General features: G+C 51.4%; 11 protein-coding genes across 11 annotated transcripts; 6 read left to right on the forward strand and 5 right to left on the reverse strand.

Moving 5' to 3' along the window:
- Positions 1–1,209: 1,209 nt before the first annotated feature.
- Positions 1,210–3,358, forward strand: N7474_011230 (S53 family peptidase; the record flags this gene model as incomplete). The annotated part of the gene is made up of 5 exons (XM_057202640.1): positions 1,210–1,415; positions 1,477–1,740; positions 1,794–2,014; positions 2,073–2,193; positions 2,251–3,358. The coding sequence occupies 5 exons, from the start codon at positions 1,210–1,212 to the stop codon at positions 3,356–3,358; spliced, it is 1,920 nt and encodes a 639-aa protein (XP_057047924.1).
- Positions 3,359–4,102: 744 nt separating this feature from the next.
- akr1 (putative aldehyde reductase (AKR1)) lies at positions 4,103–5,622 on the forward strand (the record flags this gene model as incomplete). The annotated part of the gene is made up of 10 exons (XM_057202641.1): positions 4,103–4,149; positions 4,219–4,306; positions 4,356–4,369; positions 4,441–4,525; positions 4,591–4,813; positions 4,863–4,927; positions 4,978–5,106; positions 5,156–5,271; positions 5,329–5,492; positions 5,549–5,622. 10 exons carry the CDS (start codon positions 4,103–4,105, stop codon positions 5,620–5,622), a joined length of 1,005 nt encoding a protein of 334 aa, XP_057047925.1.
- A 52-nt stretch (positions 5,623–5,674) lies between these two features.
- Positions 5,675–5,953, reverse strand: N7474_011232 (uncharacterized protein; the record flags this gene model as incomplete). Its single annotated transcript, XM_057202642.1, has 1 exon — positions 5,675–5,953. The coding sequence occupies one exon, from the start codon at positions 5,951–5,953 to the stop codon at positions 5,675–5,677; it is 279 nt and encodes a 92-aa protein (XP_057047926.1).
- A 664-nt stretch (positions 5,954–6,617) lies between these two features.
- On the forward strand, positions 6,618–7,763 carry N7474_011233 (uncharacterized protein; the record flags this gene model as incomplete). Its single annotated transcript, XM_057202643.1, has 6 exons — positions 6,618–6,631; positions 6,686–6,753; positions 6,844–6,924; positions 6,976–7,359; positions 7,434–7,468; positions 7,542–7,763. 6 exons carry the CDS (start codon positions 6,618–6,620, stop codon positions 7,761–7,763), a joined length of 804 nt encoding a protein of 267 aa, XP_057047927.1.
- Positions 7,764–8,104: 341 nt separating this feature from the next.
- Positions 8,105–9,995, forward strand: N7474_011234 (Amidase; the record flags this gene model as incomplete). Its single annotated transcript, XM_057202644.1, has 6 exons — positions 8,105–8,392; positions 8,455–8,577; positions 8,626–8,778; positions 8,829–9,683; positions 9,732–9,819; positions 9,880–9,995. The coding sequence occupies 6 exons, from the start codon at positions 8,105–8,107 to the stop codon at positions 9,993–9,995; spliced, it is 1,623 nt and encodes a 540-aa protein (XP_057047928.1).
- Positions 9,996–11,095: 1,100 nt separating this feature from the next.
- On the forward strand, positions 11,096–13,024 carry N7474_011235 (uncharacterized protein; the record flags this gene model as incomplete). Its single annotated transcript, XM_057202645.1, has 2 exons — positions 11,096–11,196; positions 12,946–13,024. The coding sequence occupies 2 exons, from the start codon at positions 11,096–11,098 to the stop codon at positions 13,022–13,024; spliced, it is 180 nt and encodes a 59-aa protein (XP_057047929.1).
- Positions 13,025–13,087: 63 nt separating this feature from the next.
- Positions 13,088–14,708, forward strand: N7474_011236 (flavin-containing monooxygenase; the record flags this gene model as incomplete). Its single annotated transcript, XM_057202646.1, has 2 exons — positions 13,088–13,374; positions 13,439–14,708. 2 exons carry the CDS (start codon positions 13,088–13,090, stop codon positions 14,706–14,708), a joined length of 1,557 nt encoding a protein of 518 aa, XP_057047930.1.
- A 166-nt stretch (positions 14,709–14,874) lies between these two features.
- Positions 14,875–16,821, reverse strand: N7474_011237 (uncharacterized protein; the record flags this gene model as incomplete). Its single annotated transcript, XM_057202647.1, has 6 exons — positions 14,875–15,384; positions 15,439–15,527; positions 15,792–15,938; positions 16,010–16,231; positions 16,290–16,394; positions 16,452–16,821. The coding sequence occupies 6 exons, from the start codon at positions 16,819–16,821 to the stop codon at positions 14,875–14,877; spliced, it is 1,443 nt and encodes a 480-aa protein (XP_057047931.1).
- A 368-nt stretch (positions 16,822–17,189) lies between these two features.
- On the reverse strand, positions 17,190–18,093 carry N7474_011238 (enoyl-CoA hydratase/isomerase family protein; the record flags this gene model as incomplete). The annotated part of the gene is made up of 2 exons (XM_057202648.1): positions 17,190–17,631; positions 17,690–18,093. The coding sequence occupies 2 exons, from the start codon at positions 18,091–18,093 to the stop codon at positions 17,190–17,192; spliced, it is 846 nt and encodes a 281-aa protein (XP_057047932.1).
- A 450-nt stretch (positions 18,094–18,543) lies between these two features.
- N7474_011239 (uncharacterized protein) lies at positions 18,544–19,125 on the reverse strand (the record flags this gene model as incomplete). The annotated part of the gene is made up of 1 exon (XM_057202649.1): positions 18,544–19,125. The coding sequence occupies one exon, from the start codon at positions 19,123–19,125 to the stop codon at positions 18,544–18,546; it is 582 nt and encodes a 193-aa protein (XP_057047933.1).
- A 1,364-nt stretch (positions 19,126–20,489) lies between these two features.
- On the reverse strand, positions 20,490–21,605 carry N7474_011240 (glucose-methanol-choline oxidoreductase; the record flags this gene model as incomplete). The annotated part of the gene is made up of 2 exons (XM_057202650.1): positions 20,490–21,146; positions 21,237–21,605. The coding sequence occupies 2 exons, from the start codon at positions 21,603–21,605 to the stop codon at positions 20,490–20,492; spliced, it is 1,026 nt and encodes a 341-aa protein (XP_057047934.1).
- Between the last annotated feature and the right edge of the window lie 974 nt (positions 21,606–22,579).

The following is a 22,579-nucleotide window of genomic DNA, read 5'->3' on the forward strand; positions in this document are numbered from 1 at the left end:
GGGAAGATCAGTGGGCGCCTGCTAATTATACTGGATCAGGCTGGAAGGAGCCTGGCCCCCGAGACTATGCGGGCGGGTCTCAGGGGCATCTCATCAGGATCGACAGATGGACCCCGCCGGAGACGGGACCTGGCCGAATCAGTGAGTTGGACGGGAAGGGATTGTGATTAGGAGTCAACACCGCCTTGCCCGATCAAGAAAAGCGTCGGAACGCCTGGCCGTGGACATGGCCAACTGGACAACAACACCGCCCTGTGGAGTATTGCATGGTCCCCCTTTTTTCCAAGTCCCGAGCGCATTTTGAGCCGTACCCTGGTCTGTGCACGAGGAGGGGGCCTCATTCTTGTTGTGGTAGCTGAAGGATTCACATGGCAGTAACTAGTGTGCCGCCCGAGGCTGTCTTTCGTTGTGACTGTGGCTTGTCTGGGAGTCAGGCTGGAAGATGCCTTGATGGAAATTAACTATGGCATTGATGTCTAGGAACGGGTGGAGGATAGGTCACCTTTCCCCGGGGTGGACCGTCGTTGACTGGCGGGTATCCGTATCCCTGCTCAGGGAGTGAGCTAACAACTGCTAGTCCCTCCACACCATTTGAAATCATCAGAGGATTCGACTACGGACTACGGATAGGTATCACCGAGCTCTCTCTTCATACACCATGGCTTTCACATGGCTTTTATTACCTACGGATAGTTTTACCCCCATCGGTGTCTCCAACTCTTCAACGGATGGGGCCATCACGGTCCTCCTGGAAGTTGCATGCGCGCTGGATGACGGCGAGGCGCCAGTAGCCCCAAGACTCAAACGCAAAAGCCCGGTCTACCCCGTGCCTTGCCCCGTCGCGGTCTTAGCAGGAGCAGATCGGCTCCTCCACCTTCCTGTTGAGTGGTTCCCGTCCACAGGCAGCTGCGCTACGGGCGTGATATGGCCCCTTTTAGACCCACTGTAGATGGTTATCACGGTTCCACCACTCAAGCCAAAGGTCGGCGTGGAATTTGAGTTGTCCGCCACGCAGACGACCTATTGGGCATATCACGCCATGGGCCGAGGTGAGGTCCGATCTGGGAGAACTATGGGTCTCTAGGCACAGCGGGGCCCGCTATACCAGACAGTATAAAGCTCTTACCCCCTGGTCCGGGGGTGGCCCGTTCCTCATCCGGCCTTCGACTGCTGAAGGGAGTTTGAGCTGGACCTGTTTTGATCAGAATAATGAAGACTTCCATTATGCTCCTTGGGGCGGCCACTGCTGTGATGGCCGCGCCCGCTACCCACAACTATCAGTTGCACGAACGTCGCGACGTGATCCCCAGTTCCTGGATTGAGGGTGCGAGACTGGATGGCAAGACGTTACTTCCCGTGAGAATCGGGCTGACCCAGTCCAACCTGGACCATGGCCATGACCTGCTCATGGATGTGTATGTTACCGGATCTATCCATTTCACCACACAAAGCCGGCGACTTACATGAACCCAAAAGGTCGGATCCGTTTTCCCCGAATTATGGGCAACACCTGTCCGTCGAGGAGGTGCACGACCTGTTTGCGCCTGCTAAGGACAGTGTGGATGGCGTCCGCTCCTGGTTGGAGGAGTCTGGCATCCCGGCCGATCGTATCTCGCAGTCGGTGAACAAGCAGTGGATTCAGTTCGATGCAGATGCCGAGGAGGTGGAGAAGCTGATCAATGCTGAGTACTATATGTACTCCCACGCGGAGAGTGGCAATTCCCATATCGCGTGCCGAGAGTAAAGCTGGCCCTTTGGATCTGATCGTGTATCTGGCTAATTCTGTGGATTAGATACCATGTTCCGCAGCACCTGCGTGACCACATTGACTACATCACCCCGGGTATTGCCCTGCGCGAGGTGAATGGCATTTCTAAGGCCCGCAGCAGTCTCCAGAAGCGTGGCTTTAATGGCCTGCCCCCTATCATCGAAAAGCTGGCAGTGTCCCTCGAGCAGCTCTTGGACAACCTTCTCGACCTCTGTGACCTTGCCGTTACCCCAACCTGTATCAAGCGTAAGTTCCCCAGACCGGTGATACCTGGATATATACTCAAGCGAAGCACAAACTGCAGAAATGTACAACATCCCCGAGGGCACGACATCCACCAAGGGTAACGAGCTGGGCATTTTCGAGGACATTGGCGATGTCTATGCCCAAGATGACTTGGACCTGTTCTTCACCACGCTGGCGATGTATGTTACCTAGCCCCTGTTTCGATTGGCTCAATACTTCTGCTAACAATCAACTAGGAATATTCCTACGGGCACTCATCCCATCCTCAAGGCCGTCGATGGTGCCAAGGCACCGACCACGGTGACGAACGCTGGTCCCGAGTCGGACCTGGATTTCCAGATCTCATACCCCATCATCTGGCCGCAGAACTCGGTGCTCTTCCAGACTGACGATATGCACTACGAGAACGACTACACTTTCCAGGGTTTCCTGAACACTTTCCTGGATGCCATTGATGGCTCCTACTGCAGCGAGATCTCTCCTCTCGACCCGAAGTATCCGGACCCCAAAGGCTACAAGGGTAAGCTGATGTGCGGCGTCTATAAGCCGACAAATGTCATCTCCATCTCGTACGGCAGCGCCGAGGCCGACCTTCCCATCTCTTACCAGCGTCGCCAGTGCCAGGAGTTCATGAAGCTCGGACTCCAGGGTGTGTCGGTCGTGGTCGCCTCGGGCGACTCCGGTGTGGCCGGTCGCGGTGGGGATCCTACTCCCAGCAACTGTCTGGGCAAGGATGGCCAAATCTTTGCCCCTGACTTCCCTGCCAGCTGCCCGTATCTGACGGCTGTGGGTGCGACTTACCTTCCCCCGGGCGCTAGCGCCAAGGGCAGTAATGAGGTGGCCGTGTCGCGTTTCCCATCGGGCGGTGGTTTCAGCAACATTTACGAGCGGCCGAATTACCAGGCGCAGGCTGTGAAGGACTATTTCAACAAGGCCCAGCCCACCTATCCCTACTACGAGAGCGTCAACAACAACAGCTTTGGCGCCAATGGCGGTATCTATAACCGCATTGGCCGCGCCTATCCCGATGTCTCTGCCATTGGCGACAATGTGGTCATTTTCAACGCGGGTGCTCCCACCTCGATAGGTGGTACCTCTGCTTCCTCGCCTGTGTTCGCTTCCATCCTCACCCGGATTAACGAGGAGCGTCTGGCAGCCGGCAAGAAGACCGTGGGTTTCGTCAACCCTACCTTGTACGCGCACCCAGAGGCTTTCTTCGATATCACCTCCGGTGACAACGCGGGCTGCGGTACCAACGGCTTCAATGCCACCGAGGGCTGGGACCCCGTGACCGGACTGGGCACGCCCAACTACCCTGCCCTGCTGAAGGTCTTCATGAGCTAGGGAGTTCCATTGTGATGGACCACGACGGTTGGTCTTGCATATAGTACACCTTAATCAATCTCACCCTTTGACTATGATTGCCGACTTTGATTTCCATCGGACTCTGTAATTGCATGGCGAGTAATAATTCCTAGTACATACTACTCTACTTTTTCTCTCCGATCGGACAACCTCCGAGCCCGAAGGACCGGCCGGAGCGATCGCGCCGATAGGATCGCGGCCGTGGCGTTTTCGGGCAATTTCAGTCTACCATGAGAATGCTCGACGGATGCTCCGCAGCCTGGTGATCTTGACCTTCTACCACTAATATTCTTTGCCCTCGGCGCCCACCTTCTGGACGCGGTCTAGTGCCTCTCGGTCCCGTCGGCTAATTCTACGGATAAAAACCTCACTGACATCATGGCCATGGGAGGATATCTAGCCGTGCCTTAGACAGTTTTGGAGTGCGCCGAGCAGCACCGACGACAGGAAATAGGATGTATAGCTCGGTACGAAACAGAGAATAATGTATTGTCCTATAGTATACCCTACCTACCTTAGTAGTAGTACTCTGTCTGGAATCTTCTTCCTACTGTCTAACATCCCACGCCGCCCCTCCCTGTCTCCACCGAGGGGGATCAGCACCTGTAGCATTTATTAATCGGGGATGCCCCGGTGTTCTCTTTCTCTCGCCCATCATCTCCTTACCCTTCTCACTAACTATTAGTTACCACTACATCCTCCTACCCACATTTCTCACACATAATGTCTCTAGGCAAGAAGGTTACCCTCAATACCGGCCACCAGATCCCGTAAGTGCTCACTCCGTGCTACAACCACCCCCACGCTACGTTTCCAGCTCGATTCTGACGAGAACATAGCCAGTTGGGATTTGGCACCTGGCAGTCGGCTCCCGGCCAGGTTGGTGAGGCGGTCTACGAGGCCCTGAAAGCGGGCTACCGTCATCTGGTATGTTGATCGATCCTCCCGTAGCGCAAACAGTGCTGACGCGTCCTAGGATCTCGCCACCATGTATGCTATCCGGATCCCTTCACGGTAGCAACAGTCCTTGAGAGACCGATACTGACTACTCTCATTTCCAGCTACCAGAACCAGCGCGAAGTTGCCGCCGGCATCAAGCGCGCCTTCCAGGATGTTCCCGGCCTGAAGCGGGAGGACCTGTTCATCGTAAGGTTGCCCGCCAGGCCTGTGTCGACGGAACTGTACGCTAACTTTTCTTTTCGCGGGGTTAGACCTCGAAGTTGTGGAACAGCCAGCACCGCCCGGAGGTTGTCGAGGCGTCGCTGGACGCGTGCCTGGCTGAGCTGGAGCTCGACTACCTGGACTTGTACCTGGTGCACTGGCCTGTCGCGTTCCAGAAGGGCGATGACTACTTTCCTCTGATCGCCAACAGCACTGTTGAGGGTGGCGATGTGGTCATTGACGATGGCGTGTCCATCGTCGATACCTGGAAGGGTAGGTAGCCACTAGGATATCGTTGATAGCCCAAACTCACATCCTCCAGCAATGACCCAACTGCCCAAGAGCAAGGTCCGCTCCGTCGGTGTCTCCAACCACACCATTCCTCATGTTTGTCTCCCTGCCATAAATCGTGGGATCCGTGCTGACCGCACCAATAGCTCGAGGCCCTCATCAAGGCCACCGGTGTCGTGCCCGCTGCTAACCAGATTGAGCGCCACCCCGTGCTCCAGAGCAATGACTTGATTGAATACTGCCAGCAGAAGGGCATCCACATCACTGCCTACTCGGTATGTATTAAGACAGTCATCTTCATGAGAACACTGCTAATTTCCCTAGGCCTTCGGTAACAATATGCTCGGCCTTCCGCTGCTTATCACCCGCCCCGAGGTCAAGGAGGTCGCCGAGTCGGTTTCCAAGCGCACTGGCAGCGTGGTCACCGGCGCTCATGTCATGTATGCTTCTCGATGCCCTTCAGCTTTTATAAACTACCCGTTCTAATCTTCTCCCAGTCTCGCTTGGTCCCAGGTTGGTGGCCACAGTGTCATCCCCAAGTCGGTTACGCCGTCGCGCATCCGTGACAACTTCAAGGAGGTGGAGCTTACCCCCGAGGAGGTCCAGAAGGTCAGCGCTCTGGGCAAGGACCGGAGGCGCTTCAACATCCCTCTCACTGCAAGTACGTTTTACACCCCAGTGATCAGCCCACGTTTTGATGTGCCTAACACCATGCAGACAAGCCGCGTTGGAACATCAACATCTTCGGCGAGCCCGAGGAGCAGTCTGCCGGCCATAAGGTCGTTGTTTAAGCAGGACATTGTCCCATGGAAAAAGAAACAAGTACTTTCCTGGATTAGAGGGTTATCCATAGAGATACATAGTACATAAAAAATTCCAAGTCGGATACACGGCACCTCCCGAGTCCACATCTTTGGCATTGTAGGTAGCTGCAGTCACCAGATAGGTCACACCCAGGATATTGACCGTCATGGTCTCTCCCCCGGGGGCGATGTCAAAGGCCGAGACCCCTTTGTGGCGCTGAGACTCTTGAGTCCCAATAGAGGGGAGGTTCGCGAGCTCGACGTATGTACCGTGGTCGGCGGATCCGATGCCAACTTGGTCAAGGCAGGATACTGGCATCAAGATTGGAGCAACTACCCACGATGGAGCTATATTTCCGGATGTATGTAAACCAAGGGTGTATACGCATGGAAATTAGAAAAGAGCTATCTTCCTATGGGAAATCCCTCTTACTGGCCGCAGAGAGGCGGATTTAGCTGCTATTAGTCTTCATGGACACTCAATCGCGGGATCCGACAACACAAGGCCGAGTAGTAGAAGTGATAGTTGTCGATAGATCCCCGCCGGACCAAGGCCAGCTGAACTTCGTAAATGCCGAGGCGGCGATAACAGCGATCGATCCCCGGGCGATCGGTCCGGCTGAACGCGGTTAGCTCCGTAGGAGTATACATCGCGGACTCATCCAATGTACTTCCATCTGGCTATAAATGCTCTGGGTTTTCCAACATCTCTTTCTCCCCCTTTCCCTTCCCTCCTACACTCGCCATCACCACCACCATCATCATCACCACGGCTTTTCCCTATACTTACAAGCACGCAGTCTTCAAAGACGCCGGTGTCCCTCTGATCATCGAAGACACACCCATGACGGCACCCGGTGAAGGTAAGGTGCTGGCCAAGGTGGAGGCCTGCGGAGTGTGGCGTACTTATCTTTCCCTTGCGATGGTGATGGTTTTGGTTGACCGCGCCTAGCTTCTCCGACACGACCGTACAAGCCCATTGAATGAAGGGCCAATTGTACGTGGCTCGGATCGATCATTCCGAATGCATCCACTGACAACCATTAAGTAGCCCCATCACTCCCGGCCACGAGATCATCAGGCGCGTGGCGGCCCTAGCCGACAATGTCCCAGTGGAAGGTAAGCGACCGAGTTGGTGGACCCTGGCACGGGGGCCATGACGGTACGTCTTTCGAACTGGTGAAGATGACGAATTGATCGGACTCTCAGGCAATTGCCAGACCTGTCGCAAGGGCCATTTCCAAATGTGCCAGTTGGGGATTATCAACGGCGTGACCAAGAGCGGTGGATGTATGGCTATGGCCCACATCTAACTACAGGAACCGACTAACTGAAGACCAGATGCTCAATACTGTATCCTTCGAGGGGAAGCGGGCGTCCGCATTCCCCAACATATGGACGAAGCTAGGTACGCCCCGATCCTCTGCACCCGGAGTCACCGTCTTCAACTCGATGCGCCAAATGAATGTTCCCATTTAAGGACTGGGCGGTCTCGGCCACCTCGCCATTCAATATGCGAACCGGTTCGGCTACCGGTCGTGGCCCTGTCCCGGGATTCGACGAAGGAAAAGTTTGTGCGGGAACTAGGTGCTCACGAATACATTGATAGCAGTAAGGAAGAAGCGGCGCAGGCACTGCAGAAGCTCGGAGGTGCTTCCCTCATCGTCGCCACAGCGCCGAATGCCCAAGTCATTTCGCCTCTGGTGAACGGGCCCGGTATTATGGGTAAGTTGTTGTTACTGGCAGGTAAGGAGTTCGGCGTCAATCACCGAGACCGAGAGAGCTAGCTCGCGGCGTAGTTCCGGGAGAAGTGTCCATTGATATCCGGCCGACGGTGGGTGGACCTACCCGATATTGATCCGGGATTCCTACAAGGTCCTCGAGATGGCTGACACTGACCCATGTAGATCGAACGCGGCCTGTCGATTCATGGATGGCCCAGCGGTCACGCGATTGACTCCGAGGATGCCATTCAATTCACGGAATTGGAGGGCATCAACTACATGGTGGAGACCTATCCGCTGCAGAAAGCCCGCGAAGCCTTCGGTGAGCTTCTGTCCCTAGGTCTTGATCGGGCGCTGGTTTCAGAGAAGCCATGTGCCAGGGGAGTGTCCGGTTCCGCGCCGTGACCACGATGGATTGATGCGATCGGCTGGTTTAGTTACGGTAGTTCATTAGCGGCCCCTGCATCCACCGCGGTATTTGCGCTGATTGGCCGGCGAGTCGCTGCCGAGACCTGGAGATAGTAGTCGAACACCAGAGCAATCAGAATAAGTTGTTTCTTCCATCTATGTCCGGGCCTACTCCTTGCCCTAAGCCCAGTTCATATATTCGGCAGTTGCCTCCTGGTCTCGTATCCGCGCTCTCTCCCCACATAAATACCCAACTCTTTCCGTCACTTCCCCCACAACACCAACTTCCCAGCCCTGATCCACCCCTCCCCTCCCCCAGGGACACCAAAACTTTCATCATGACAATTGAAAGCTGGACCAAGATCGTGAAGCAGAAGCAGGCCGAGGTCGCCACCCAGATTCCGCCCGCCTGGCGTCTGCCGGCCGAGTATACAGATATCTCGCAGACCAAGTCCACCAATGTGCTCGATGTACCTCGCCGGTGTGGCCTCCTGTCGCCCAAACAGCTGGAAATCACGGAGAAGTATGATGCCACGGCTCTGCTCGAAAAGATCCACCACCAGGAATTATCGGCCTACGAAGTGACCGAGGCGTTTTGCATTCGCGCTGCCATCGCCCAGCAGGTGGTATGTTACTCACAGCTTACAGAACACTCGTACGGATTGGATTCTTAATGGATTCATGATAGACACATTGCTTAACGGAAATGTTTTTTGACCGTGCCCTCCAGCGTGCAAAGCAACTGGACGAGGAAATGCAGCGAACTGGCACCCCCATCGGACCTTTGCATGGCCTGCCAATCAGTTTCAAGGTAAAGGAGAGCGTAAACTTTCAATAGATCTATTGACACCGTCAATAGGACTGTTTCAACATCCAAGGCATCCCCTCCTCAATCGGGTTCACTTCGTTCATCAAGAATGGGCCCGTGAAATCCAATTCCGCCATGGTTCAAGTTCTACTGGAACTGGGGGCGGTTCCGTTTGTAAAGACGAACATCCCACAGACTATGATGGTACTCTTGTCTCTCATACAATCCATAAAGTAGTGCTGAATCACTTCCAGGCGGCAGACTCCCATAACAACGTTTTCGGGCGAACTCTTAACCCGCATCGATCCAACCTCAACGCCGGCGGATCTTCTGGTGGAGAGGGCGCGCTCATCGCGATGAGAGGCTCCGTATTGGGCATTGGAACCGATATTGCAGGTTCGATTCGGATCCCTGCGATCTGTAATGGAATCTTTGCATTGAGGCCTTCCGCTGATCGCATTCCATACGGGGGCCAGACCAGCTCTGCGCGTGGTGGCCTGGCAGGAATCAAAGCTTGCGCCGGACCATTGGCAACTTCAGTGAGGGACCTGGAGCTATTGATGCGCGTGGTGGCCAATGCAGATCCCTGGCAAGCTGACTCCTCAGTAATTTTTGCCCCATGGCGCTCGGTAGCGCCGAAATCCACGCTGCGATTGGGACTCATCCAAGAGGACCCCCATTTTCCGCTGCATCCTCCAGTTTTGCGGACCCTGACGCAGGCAGCTGACAAGCTGCGAGCCGCGGGCCATGAAGTTGTGCTGCTGACCACTCCCTCCATCCGAGATGCCTGCGCTTTGGCGTTTCGCATGTTTTCCATGGACCCTGCCAAAACACCGTTTAAACATATTGCTGCTAGTGGGGAGCCCATCATCCCGGCATTGGCATCAACAACCTTGCCGCACGAGTACATGCAGTACGATCCCGCACCAATGACGCTCCAGGCGCTGTACGACTTGAATGAAGAGCGACAAAGGTTCAAGGAGGCATTCCGCTCACTAATAGTGGAGGCCAACGTGGATGCGATTATCATGCCAGGCTACCAAGGGACTGCCCAGCCACATGATCTGTTTGGCTTTGTCCCCTATACGGTCTTGTGGAATTTGATGGACGTAAGTTAATACTGAATTCCTTGACTGGCTTCAGCTCACCGACCTGAGTATCCGGGATGTATTATCCCATATGGCAAGGCCGACAAAGGTCTCGATGCAGCCTTTTCTCGTGATGATGTCGAGTATAAGCCACCCTGTGAGTGTTGCCCTTGCATGTCTAACGCGTTTGGCTCCATATTCTAACTGCAGAGTATAGACACAGCGGATGCAGTTGAAGGAGCTCCCTGCTGTGTGCAGGTTGTGGGGAGGAATATGCGTGAAGAGGAATTGTTGGTTGTTGCATCGACGGTTTCGAGGGTTCTCGCCGAGTGAAGCCACTTTCACGGTGGAGTGAATGTTCAATGAAATCCCAAAGAGGTCATTCAAAGCAGAACAGATGATAAAACGGCGGTGGAAGCTAGCAGTGCGATAGGGTCTGATATTTCAGAGAAAAGTTTTTTTTTCTACGGCGGAACAGATAGCTGGAGTGTATAGAAACACGGTAGAATCTACACCATGACGTGTTTCTTGATCGGTGATGACCGCTGATTCATCTTGCTGGCCAAACCGTACAGTACACAGATGCACACGATGTAGCTGGCATGCGTTAGATCACGCCTATTTCTAACAGTAAACGTTGATGTCTTCTTAGGAGGATGGGAGGCAACTCGGTTATTCAGGGCTCCCCAGAATTATAAAGCCCTAGTTCGTGACACGGAACTATATTCTAGAACGAGTTGCGGACGACGGGCTATATGTCTGGCTTTGATTTAATCCCGAATTGACACGGAACAGAATCAGATTAAACTGGCCCGTCCGTGGATGAATAACACAAACATCCACTCCACATTACGGGGCTGGATGGCAATTTTCCATCTTCCGCTATCACGCAGGAACAAGATGGAGCCTTCCTATGAATTAGATGAGCTCGAATCTCCGCCTGAGCATGGTCTTGTTGCGGCGGTCGACACGTCCGCCTCGAGGCGCACGTATCTTGGCCTGATCAGTGCTGGTTTGGATTTTTCGTGGCCGGAGTCAATGATGGGAGCCTGCGAGCGTTGATGCTATATAGCTTACATACGTATCATATTGGAACAAATGTGGTCACTGCCGTGTCTGCCACTGTGGTCAATGCGCTTGACCAAGAGCTGATCGGGTAGTAGATACGGCACCACATTGGTGGAATGGTTGGTGGCGGCATTCACCAATACGATCCTCTTCAGTATCTCGACCGCAGCGCCATGCTTCTTCTTTAGTCTTCTTCCAAATTCTAGCCCATGCGCTTCGTTCCTGGCAGACCCCATTCCCCTTGTTGGTGGTGACTTTCTTCTTTGCCAGCCTCGGCCAAGCTTATCAAGACACCCACGCAAATTCCTTTGTTGCACCGGTACATGGGGCCATATCGATGGCTAGGCTTCATTCATGCGATGTACATGGCGGGCTTCCTAGTTGGTCAATTCGTGGCGACGGCGGTGGCATCGGCCAGCCCCTCGATTCAACAAGCATTATCTTATACCACTCCGTTGAGCCTAGGGTGTGTGAATCTCATACTGGCCTCCACAGCCTTCTATGATATTGTCAGTGCAAATAGGCGTAGCCAAAATGCAATACCCGCGACATCTAATACATCTCGAGGCCAGGATGTCCTTTCCCGAAATTCGACGGACTCTAGCTAATTTAAGGGTGCGGCTGCTAAGTCTCTTCTTCTTTTTCTTTTAGGAGCAGATATTACTGCTGGCGGTACGCGAAAAAGCCTCCAGTATGTATAAAATGTGAGCTAATTCAACCCAGGCTGGGTTGTCGAGTACTTGGTTCGCGTCCTAAGGCGATGTCGTCGAGATGGGCTATGTCCCTGCTGGATTCTATGGTGGTGGATCACTACGGAGACTTTTGTTAGCCGAACTGACGTATCTTTTTGGTGACCGGCGTATGGTTTTGATCTACGCCGTGTTGTGCGTAGGCCTACAGTTGATATTTTGGCTGTACGCAATATACGCTATTCCTGTCAGCAATTCTGTGGATATTTGGCTCACCTAATGAACAGGGTACCTAGCATTATCACCGAAACCGTTGCAATCAGCCTTCTTGGGGGTTTCTCAGGTCCATTCTTCGCAACAGTCAGCTTGCAATTACATCTGTGATTACCAAAACATATCTCTAAGCCTTTTTTTCAGGGAGTCTCCTTAGGATGTAAGACTTTTCCCCCCAATATTCATCCTTCAGCTCTTGGTGTGAAAGCCCAATATTATTAAACTGCTTAATAGAGAACTAACGATATGTACAGCCTTTGTGTCTGTACTCGGACAGATTGAGGGATCCATATTTCCCGCCATCACTGGCGTTATTGCCTCTTCCCACTGGTGTTAAAGACTTACAGCGGATCCTCGTAGGATTGCTGGGAGCAACTGGCATTAGCTGGCTATTAATTCCCAAAGATGAGAGCTCATCACAACGAATAAATTGTAACTATATTGTATCTATCTGGGTGCCTCAAAAGCCTAGGTAGCCAACCTGACTTCTGTAAGTCACCATACTTTGAATAGGGCACGACATGGATCAAGTGTCTCAGAATGAACAGACGTTTTGTCACCATAAGCCAAGATAGGACAAAAGGAAAATTTGCTGGGAGCCTTGTAGACGGGCCAGTTTTGGTTGCAGCGATAGCATCGTACCTTGTACAACAACTTGAATATGGCTCTCTAGGACAATATTCTTTCCGGTTTGTTGCTATTTGGAAACTTTTCATCTATAAACCGAGGACAAATCCGAAACAGTAGCCGAAATAATGGACGATTCAATATTTCGAAGCTTCCTGGAACTAGTGCCGAGCTCGTTCCGCTGCCCTGGAACAAAATTGCCACCCTTTGTTTCTCAAATCCGACCAATATCTAGTGTAGTAAACCTGCCAGCCACACTATATCCGCGGTTGTAAGAACTCTCTGTCCTTTGAGATCACATTTAGTCAAGCTCTTACTGGGATTGATTGTGCACAAATTTGCAGACGTACTATTTTCTCCGGTGCTTCAGATGCTTTTTTAACTAGCGGTAGGCCATTGGTAAAATATAATCGTTCGGAATATTAGTTCTGCGTGATTCTCCGGGAAGCCAAGAGTAGAAGTCATTTCGTCCAGAGTCCTTGGGAGCCTTCATCTTTAGCACGACGACAACATAACCTGCCAAAATCCGGGTGCAAAATTATGCCTACTATGGATGCATAACTATCGCGTTCGGCTATACGGGATGGAACTGAGCTCCGTTCCTAAACCCGTGAGTCAGATCCAAGGGCTACTGCTGATGATGGCAACGTGAATGTTGATCATCTGCAATGGGACGCCTCGCCTCTCCTCTCGGACCCAAACTGACACGATTGTTTTCACCCCCATCACCATTTCAGAAAGATAAGATTTCATTCCGATAACAATACCATGACTGTTCTCGAGCTGGATGCGATAATTGTCGGCGCGGGGTTCTCAGGAATCTACATTTTGCATCTCCTGCGCGACGAACTGCATCTCAATGTCAAGATCTTGGAAGCCCGCTCGGATGTGGGCGGCGTCTGGAACCGCAATGTATACCCCGGGGCCCGGGTAGACTGTCCTACTCCGGTGTATGCCTTTGATATCGAGAAGGTCTATAGGGACTGGAAGTGGTCGCAAGCGTATCCCTCGCAGCAAGAACTCCAGGCGTATTTTCGGCACGTCGATCAAGCGCTGTCAGTCCGACAAGATTTGCCTCTTTGACTCGCGCGTGAATGAGGCGCGCTTCGATCAAGCCAGTTCGCGCTGGACTGTCAAAACCGATGACGGCAAGACGGTGACCGGGAAATATTTGATACCCGCTGTTGGCTTCGCAGATAAGCAGTACGTGCCAGCATGGAAGGGACTCGACTCCTTCCAGGGAACAATTTACCATACCTCTCTGTGGCCCCATGATGGCGTCGACGTACGGGGGAAACGGGTAGCAGTTATTGGAACCGGTGCAACGGGCGTGCAAATTATACAGGAATGGGCCAAGGAAGCTGCCGAGACACTGGTGTTCCAACGCACACCAAACCTGGCGTTGCCTATGAAGCAGAAGTCATTAGACAGTGCCGCCCAAAGCCAGATGTTGGTAGAGACCCGAGAAATGTTCAATAGCTGCCAGAGCACATTTGGAGGTATGCCACACGCAGACAGTACAAAGGCATTCTCGGACTACTCCTCGGTGGAGTGCGAGAAAATGCTGGGGGAGTTGTACGACAAAGGGGGCTTCCATTTTTGGGGCGGATTGGCAGACCTTCTGGTTAACACAGAGGCCAATCGATTTGCCTATGGGGTTTGGGCAAAGAGAGTCCGGGCACGAGTCCATGACCCCGTCAAGCGCGACCTCCTGGCGCCGCTAGAACCACCACATCCATGGGGAACAAAGCGCCCGTCGTTGGAGCAGAACTACTATGAGCAGTTTAACAAGCCCAACGTGCATATTGTGGACACCCAGGCTCATCCGATCATGGAGCTAACGCCGAAAGGCATTATCACCGATGACCAGAAGCTCTACGAGGTGGATGTTATCGCGATTGCCACAGGGTTTGATTCAAGCACCGGTACACTAGCGAAAATGGGCCTCCAAGACCTCGATGGAGTGGACCTTGCATTGAGATGGCGAGAGGGGATCCTCAGCTTCCTCGGCATGACCGTCCCAGGCTTTCCCAATATGTTTCTTCCTTACTCCATACAGTGTCCAACACCGTTAACCAATGGACCGGTTTTTATCAAGCACCAGGCCAAGTGGATCCAAGACATGATTCGGAAAATGGAAACGACTGGCATTCACTGCATTGATCCCAGCCAAAAAGCGGCACAAGCGTGGCGAGAGGAAGTTCTGGAAATTGCTGGCATGACCTTGTTCCCACAAGCAAAATCATGGTACCAGGGTGCCAACATTCCTGGAAAACACATTGAGCAAATGTATTATCTCGGCGGAGTCCCCATGTACCTCAAGAAGTGCAGTGCCGCTCTTGGTGATGAGTTCCTAGAGTCATTTATCATCAAAGAGGAAGCGACTTAAAACATCGAGTCTTTGATTGGGTCGGTAGCACATTGTACGGAAATGTCACCGAAAAACAATTCTATATTTGCAAATGATTTACTATACTAGCTCTTACATTGCTTTGGACAGGCTGTTCGCAGAGTTAATCCTCGGACAAGGTCACATTGAACACATTTATTCGAAACTATAGCTTCGAACCAGTTTCCAAGTAGAACAGATTTCTTTTCTGACCCGTTTCTCCAGACGAATATTCTGGTATGACAACGCCCACTTTCCCAATCTGCTCATCACCCGTCGTCCCTAACAGCTGTAGAGTGGAGTGATCTCCATCGTTCGCAATAAACCGATGCTGGTTGTCTATCAACCGGCCAACCACACAAGCTCTCATCGGTGAGCCATCTCGGTGAAACTCAACCGTGTATGTCTGGTGGCTGTCAGCATTAAGATTCAATATCCGTGGGGAGGGAGGCGTCACTTCAATAATGGCTTTGCCCTCTGCCTCTATTTCAATCACGGGCACAGCCTCCTTGACCACATTCCGGAATGCATTGCTGTCAGGATAAGGGGAATTGTTTCGTCGTGGCGAGGATGAGATACAGATTGCATGCTGGTATGACAGTACGCCACCATTGGCAAGAATGATCCCGTTGCGGCCAACCCCTTGCCGCAGCCGACGGACCATCTCGGTTATAGCCTGATGCGTAAGTTAGAGGCAGAAATATCTTGTCTAAAGAATAGAAAGACTTACATGCATCGAATAGTTATTTCCTGCACCACCGAACGACGTCAGCCCGCCTAAAACGGTGATAGGTTTTGCTGGCTCTGTGATAGAAAGCCCTAGATGATGACAGGCAAGCTTTGGGACAATTGGAAAACACCTAATTAATAGTTAGATACCTAGGCAGTAGATGAGAAGACATGTCTAGGAGATTGTACGAGTAAAAATCGTATAAATCAATCTCGGCACGATCAATCTGGCTGGAGTTGAGGCACTGGTCCAACGATTTTGATATAGAAGGAGATTCGAAGAAATTTGGGCGTTCCCAGACTGAGTAACTTGATTTTAGTAAGATTTCCATATACACCCATTCGTGAACATACAGAAATCGCTGTCCTTGTAGCCGGCCCCGCTTAGTGGGTAGATCCATTTATCCTTGGGGATTTGGAGCTGCTGTGCATACTCCGTCGTCGTTAAAACACAGGCAGCGGCTAGATTGACAGTGTTGAATGCATTCATCAAGAGGGGATCTGAAAATAGATCAGTAAGATAATTATAGTACGGTGAAGCAGAGATGTTATACATGGAAGACAAATTATACGATTTCTTTTTGTCACTGTTCCGATAGACTTAATCGTGTCGGCGTCGTGTCCATAGTTCCAGGCATGTGGATTGCGAGCCGCGACTTGGCTGAAGTTGGCATAGAGAATAGCAGACTCTTCGTGATTTTCGCTGACTGATTGGCCCCGGTGTGCTCGAAACCCGTGCTCGTACAGTGGGTATACATGGATCGGAGAGCCAACAGAATGAATGCCACCAAGATCTGGGAATTTGTGCTATTAGAGCCACCGTCATTTGATGCATTCTATAAACACCCATACCTTTCTTCAGCTCCCTTGTAGTGGGCGAGAAAACATATTTAACAGATTTGGACGGTCGGGACCACCCAGGCGGGGGCATCCTCTTCTCTTTAACACATGAGGCCACTATCGAATGGCGTGTGAGTCAGCTGGCGTCTGGTGCTTGCATGAGGTTGTACTCACAAGAGGCTAGAGCTTCCCCTCCCGTAAGTACAGCAACCTTGCTATCTCCAGTTGCAAGCCGGAGAGCTGCTTCGTCAAAAAGTTTAGCTGGCTGGTTGCCCCCGTGGTCACTGTAAATCTGATGCCCAGGATTAATCCCAAGACGCAGAGAGAGAAGCCCTGGAAGGTCCGGGTAGTCCCAAGTCCAGGTTCGAACGACACTAATGCTATCGATGCTAGACCGTAGACGCGAAAGAGTTTCTGGACAGTCGCTTGCATCTCGAATAGCCGAATTGATAGCCTCCAGCATTAGATCAGCCGGTTCTTTCGCATCCTCAACGGCTACCGACCGATTCTTGATATCGGCGACTCCAATAATCACTGGCTGCATTATGGAAAGCTTTTGATGGCAAGTGCATGGGGAAAATAATTAAGAATCCAAGATGAATTTCATAATGCCCATATTTCGACAACCACGATTCCGCCTTCGGGAACGAAAGGTCATGTGGAGAACCACTTGAATTTGTACCCTCGGCCCGAGTCCCTTTTGATGGATTACCTACCATATGTAGAATTGGCAGCGTCCGCCGTGTTGCCGATACTGTTGATAAGCTTTTATAGGATACTAGATATACAGAATCAGATCTATAGGCACTGTCATCTATCATTCGACCCAGAAACTAGTGGTATCTTTCCGCCCGACACAATCTCAAATGCTATAACATGTAATGTAAACCTTATCACCGCAGCTCTGTTAAATTAAAGGCGGGAGGGAACCCATTTCGGTTCACGCTTATTTGCGAATGCTTCAACGCCGATCTTGAAGTTCTCGCCAGCAACGAGCCGATTCACAAATTCGTGCCTGGTCCGCGAAGTTGCATGTTCAACACTTGGATTATCCCAGGTTTCTCGCAGGCCCTGGCGTGTCACGATAATCCCGTCGGGGGAAAAACTTGTTATTTTTGCTGCGAGGGAAAGGCATTCATCCACGACCGATTCGACTGACTGCGAAATTTGATTGATTAGGTGGTAGCCTAATGCATCTTGGGCAGATAATCGGCGGCCTGTCATTGCAATCTCGGACGCCAACTGAAGCCCGACAATTCGCATCAAACGAGGCAGCCCGCCAGCGGCAGCATATAGCCCAACTGCAACCTCTGGTAGTCCAAAAATCGCATTAGGAGCCGCAACCACCATATCACTTTGAGGGATGATATGTTAATATAATCTTTGATAATCGGTCGGGCGGGCAGTCATACCAATTGAGGCAAATTTCGAATCCGCCTCCTAGAGCAAACCCATTGACAGCTGCCAGCACTGGCTTCCTTCCTCTACGTTGGCTCAACCCCATGAATCCACTTGGGGGATGGTTCATCACTGCGACTTGCGAAGCAGTTTGTGGTTTTCGGCGAGACAAACTTTGTTCAACCAAATCCTGACCGGCACAGAATGCTTTCTGACCGGCACCGGTGACAACTGCCACCAGCAAGGACGGCTCCTCATCAAACCAGGAAAACAGGTGATGACCCTCCCAATGCGCCTCGGCGGGTAGAGCATTGCGTTGTTTTTCTCTATTGATCATAACAAGGAGTATTCCCGGTCTCGGAAAAGAGAGCTGCAGGAAATGGCTCGCCGGTGGTTGCGACTGCAGATTTTGGGCCATAAATGCGGTCTGAAATGAGGAATTTTTGATCACTGAATATGCTGATGTGGTGTTTTGCAGACTATGCGAGTGCGAAGAAGGCCATGTACACTTGATTTACGCTCACGCAATTCAATGGAGAATTGTGCTCTTAATAAGTTCCATTATTAGGCAGCTTTAGCTCGACTTGGGCGATGTGGTCTTTGTGCGGGGATATACCTCGGATCCCAACCCCACCCGAGGTTGAGTGTTTATGATTGACCGAATAAGTGCCAAGAAAAGAAAAGAAGAGAAAGAGGGGGAAAACAGAGCCGTGGAGATTGCCGTACACTGAGTATCGTGTGTAAATTAATGAAATCAATGAATCTATATTCGCAAATCACTGGACGATAACTAACTTAGCTATATTCTTAAGGATTGTAATCATACTTGGATTGTAGCATCAAGGCTTATTATACTGAATTATTTGGACTACCTGCTAGATTCTGAAAGTTCCACTGCAGGCGAGCCGCTAGTACTGTTCAGGCCCTTCGGTGACGACGGTCCTAATTCAGGGATACCCTGAGTACCAGATGTACCAATTTCAACAGCAACTCGAGCAGACGGAAACTTTTGGACTGGATTTGGGACCTCTACCGTGCCGAGTCTCTTCTTCGCACAGATTCGACGCCTGCCCCAGAACCCAAGGGCCCCAATCAGCGCACAGCCCGCGATAGGACCAATGACAGCACCGGCAATCCAAGTTTTACTTTCGTGAGGTTTGGAATGATTCGGTGCTGTGATGGCGGCAGTGGTAGTGGGAGACGGACTAGACGCCGTGATAATAGCCCCGGGGGCGATTCCAGTCGATGTAGTTAGTGCTTCAGGCGCAGTATCAGCAAAAAAGTTGTCGATATTGATGACGGCGGTACAAGAATCTGCGGAATGCATCTTACCAGAAGTGGGAGTTGCTGTAACATCGGTCGTGCGGAAGATGGTTGAAGCTTCCCAGTCCGACCAGCAGAATAGGTCTACCATAGATGGGTCGCTTATCTTTGACTCATATATATTCATGATCGCACATGTTTGACCCGAGACACTAGCAGAAGATGACAGTCATGGTCAGCCTGATACCAGTGATGTGCAGTACGCACAAAGCTCACCAAACAGACGAGCCAGTGGAGTAGTAGATTGTAGAATCTGTGCAACTAGTACCGAACCCGCAATTTGACAGCGTATTTTCGCAACATCGGCCTAGTCAGAGCGTCAGGCCATTAAGTTGGGACTAGGCACACCAGCCTTAAGGAAAAGAGCCGAGCAAAACTGACCGAATGTGCTTGATCTGACATATGTCTGATTGTAATCCCAAGTAATCGGTTCTGTACGGATAAATCACCAGCGGGTCAAAGGTCACGAATGATTGTTACCTACAGGAATTTGAGACCGAGTAATATCCCTCGACAGACCAGGGTATCGAGTTTGCAGTGACATGTTCTCCGAACGAAACAACCGCGGCCATGGAAATAACAATGAGAGGCGGCAAGGGTAGCATTTTAATCAGGGCCAAGGGTTCTGAGGTTGAACGATTGGCAAAAAAAAAGCTGAGATGCTTCCAACCGGGGCCGAAATTCAAGCGATTCAGGAGTGAGTTACCAAGCCTTGGACAAATGCTGCAAGTGGTCGTGGGGAAAAGACGGACAGACAGGTACGTGAGACAGGGACTTAAGAAGAAGGATAGTGATAGGAGTTTTCGCTAAGGCGCGTGCAATGACGTGACAAGGGATCCGCAGGGGATAATAGAACCCCGTTTGGCTGTCGAGTTATCGCAGCCCGCCGCCTTTCTTGGGGTTAGGAGGGATACCTTATAACGTAATCGGCAAGGGAGTGGCCATGCAAGCGGGTGGGCCACCCCAAAATACCATAGTAAATGCAATTCACTATAATTAAGATTATTTGATTGTTGGCAGAATATCGTTTCTTAGTATAAGAAATAGTAAGGTTTGACTTGGATTTAGGATAAGAGATTATTTCATGGTACCAAACAATGCGACTCCCCTTAACATATATATATCTAAACCACAAAATCTCAAAATTTGTTAGGACTCCTATAAATAAGCTAGATATGACCAGAATAGTTCTAGGAGATAATCAAGTATTATATTAAGCTACTGTTGAGATATCAAGTTGTAGAACATAGCATTTAGTATGTTTTGGGGCGGCCCACCCGCTTGCATGGCCCATTCGCTTGCCGATTACGTTAGCCTATCCTGCGCGAACGAACACTCTTAAGCGAAGAGTTGTTTTGGCCACCATTGTACCATCATTTTACCCATAAATCCGCTAGGCCCAGTCAATGCGGCATTAATGATAATTCGCGTTCGAGTGCCAGACACGGTAGGGCTGTTCCGACCCAGCGGAGCCTCATTAAAACACCCAGATTACTGACCATAGTGGTCCCTGAGAATGTGGCCCGCAAGCTTTTCGGCCACCCCATACAACAGGGCAGACAGATGGGCAGAGACTTGCGTTGGAACAATGGAGGCGTCAATAACACGAAGCTTCTGCACTCCATACACCCGACCAGCAGGGTCCACAACGCCTCCCAGTTCCTTTGACATCATTGAACATGTCCCCACCGGATGAAAGTTAGGCTGAAAGTTCTGCGCAACATACGTGACCCAATCGTCCATGGTCGCATTAAGGGGAACATCAAACAAGCCGGGCAGGACTTCTTCCCCGACATACTGCTGCATGGCCTCGGCACGGGCGACGTTACGCGCCAACAATGTGGATGCCCCTTGGGCATAACGATCGAGGTCATTTTCCATGTACCGAGGATTCCTCACAACACGCCAGAGGTATGGATCGTGATCCACGATATGCACATAACCCCGGGTAAACGGCAGGAGCACCCAGATTCCAAAGCTCATGTCGTTTTCGCTCACGTCCAGCAAAAGCTCTGCGTATGCAACCTTGTCTTCGAGGAGCCATGTTCGATAGAGCTCCAGCTGTGCTTTCAGGGCTGTGCGATTGCTAAACCCACCACCGGAAATGACATCGTCAACCCACTGATCCAGCTGGGAATCTAATAGCCCCTGAGCGGTTGGTCGTGTCGTCGCATCGAATAGTTCATTCCACGTTGCGAAATACGCGGCTTACCCCTGCCCTTCTCCATCTTTGCGGACCCTAGTTAACGTGGTTGTTTTGGTCTGGTCTTGCAAATTGAGTCCCACGGGGAGGTCGACGACTTGGGGAACACCCGCTGTGGCGAGCACGCTTGACAAGCCTATCCCCGAGTTCTCCAGAATCAGAGGTGAGACGAGTGCACCAGCTGCCAGAAGCACTTCTCGGTTGACATGGACTTCATATCTAGCGCCATCCGTGCCAAACTGGACGCCGGTGGCCAAGGGAGGGGTCATCTTGTTATTGAGCAACACTTTGCCAACCTGCTGGCCCATGAGAATTCGCAAATTGGGCCGATCATCCTGGTCAAGAAGATACTCTCGGGCCGTATCCGACCGTGTCTGATTTGGATGAATGGTGTTAGGAAACATGGACACCCCTTGTGGGTCGCCGCAACTCAGGTCTCTCCTTGTAGCGATACCCTGGCTTCTGACCATCTTCATGAGAGTCCGTGTGATATGTGACCATGGTTTTCCTGTATCTCGTGGGCCGACATGTACAGCTCCATTGAGGCCATGGCACTGGTGATCAAAGTAGTGGCCAGCCGCGATTTGCTCTGGAGTTGGGGCACGAGCCTTCTCCGCTTTGTGGATATATTGAGAGACACTCTTCCAGTTCTATCCTGGGTTGCCCAGATGAGTCTCCCAGGAGTCTATCTGCACCTTTGCTGGACCAGTCCATGTCGCCCCATTGATCAATGTCGAACCACCGAGTCCGTTGCCTGCGTGGATAGTTACAGGGCGCCCGTTGATAGCCAGTGAAACGGTGTCAAATGCGTGATCGACAGAGGTACCGAAGGCCTGACCGAAGGTTGTAACGTCTTCAATTATGGGCCCTCGGCTTGACTGGAAATAACCACTTTCAATTACTAAAACCGTGATGTTTGGATCTGCAGTCAACCTTGCCGCAGTTGTGAGACCAGCCAGCCCTCCAGCAATGACATAGTCCCAAGCTGCTCAGCGATTTCATTTGGGTCTGTGAATAGGGTAGAACCGGTGATAAGTGAGCATGCTGGAGAGACGACCTGAGAGAAGAGTATCAGTTTCATGGTGATTACGAACATGGTGACCACAAAAGCAGGACTGCGGAAATTTGGAGGCAAGGAGAGTAATGTCTCATTTATATGTAGCTGGTTCAACATCGGGCGATCCCTTACCCGAAAAGGAACACTCGCCCCAGGTCGGACGCAAACCGAACTAGAGGTGGAGAGCCTGACTTGAGGGCTGGTAGTATGTTGTTGTTGACCAAAACATTGTCAGTGAAAGTCTTTCCTTCCCACAGTTGCACAGGTCCATGTGAGCCCTCTGTTTAAGCAACTTCATCGTTCCCATCGCATAATAAGATA

This window comes from Penicillium riverlandense (genome assembly GCF_028828495.1).
Source record: "Penicillium riverlandense strain IBT 135883 chromosome Unknown utg000011l_segment0_segment0, whole genome shotgun sequence".
NCBI lineage: Eukaryota > Fungi > Ascomycota > Eurotiomycetes > Eurotiales > Aspergillaceae > Penicillium > Penicillium riverlandense.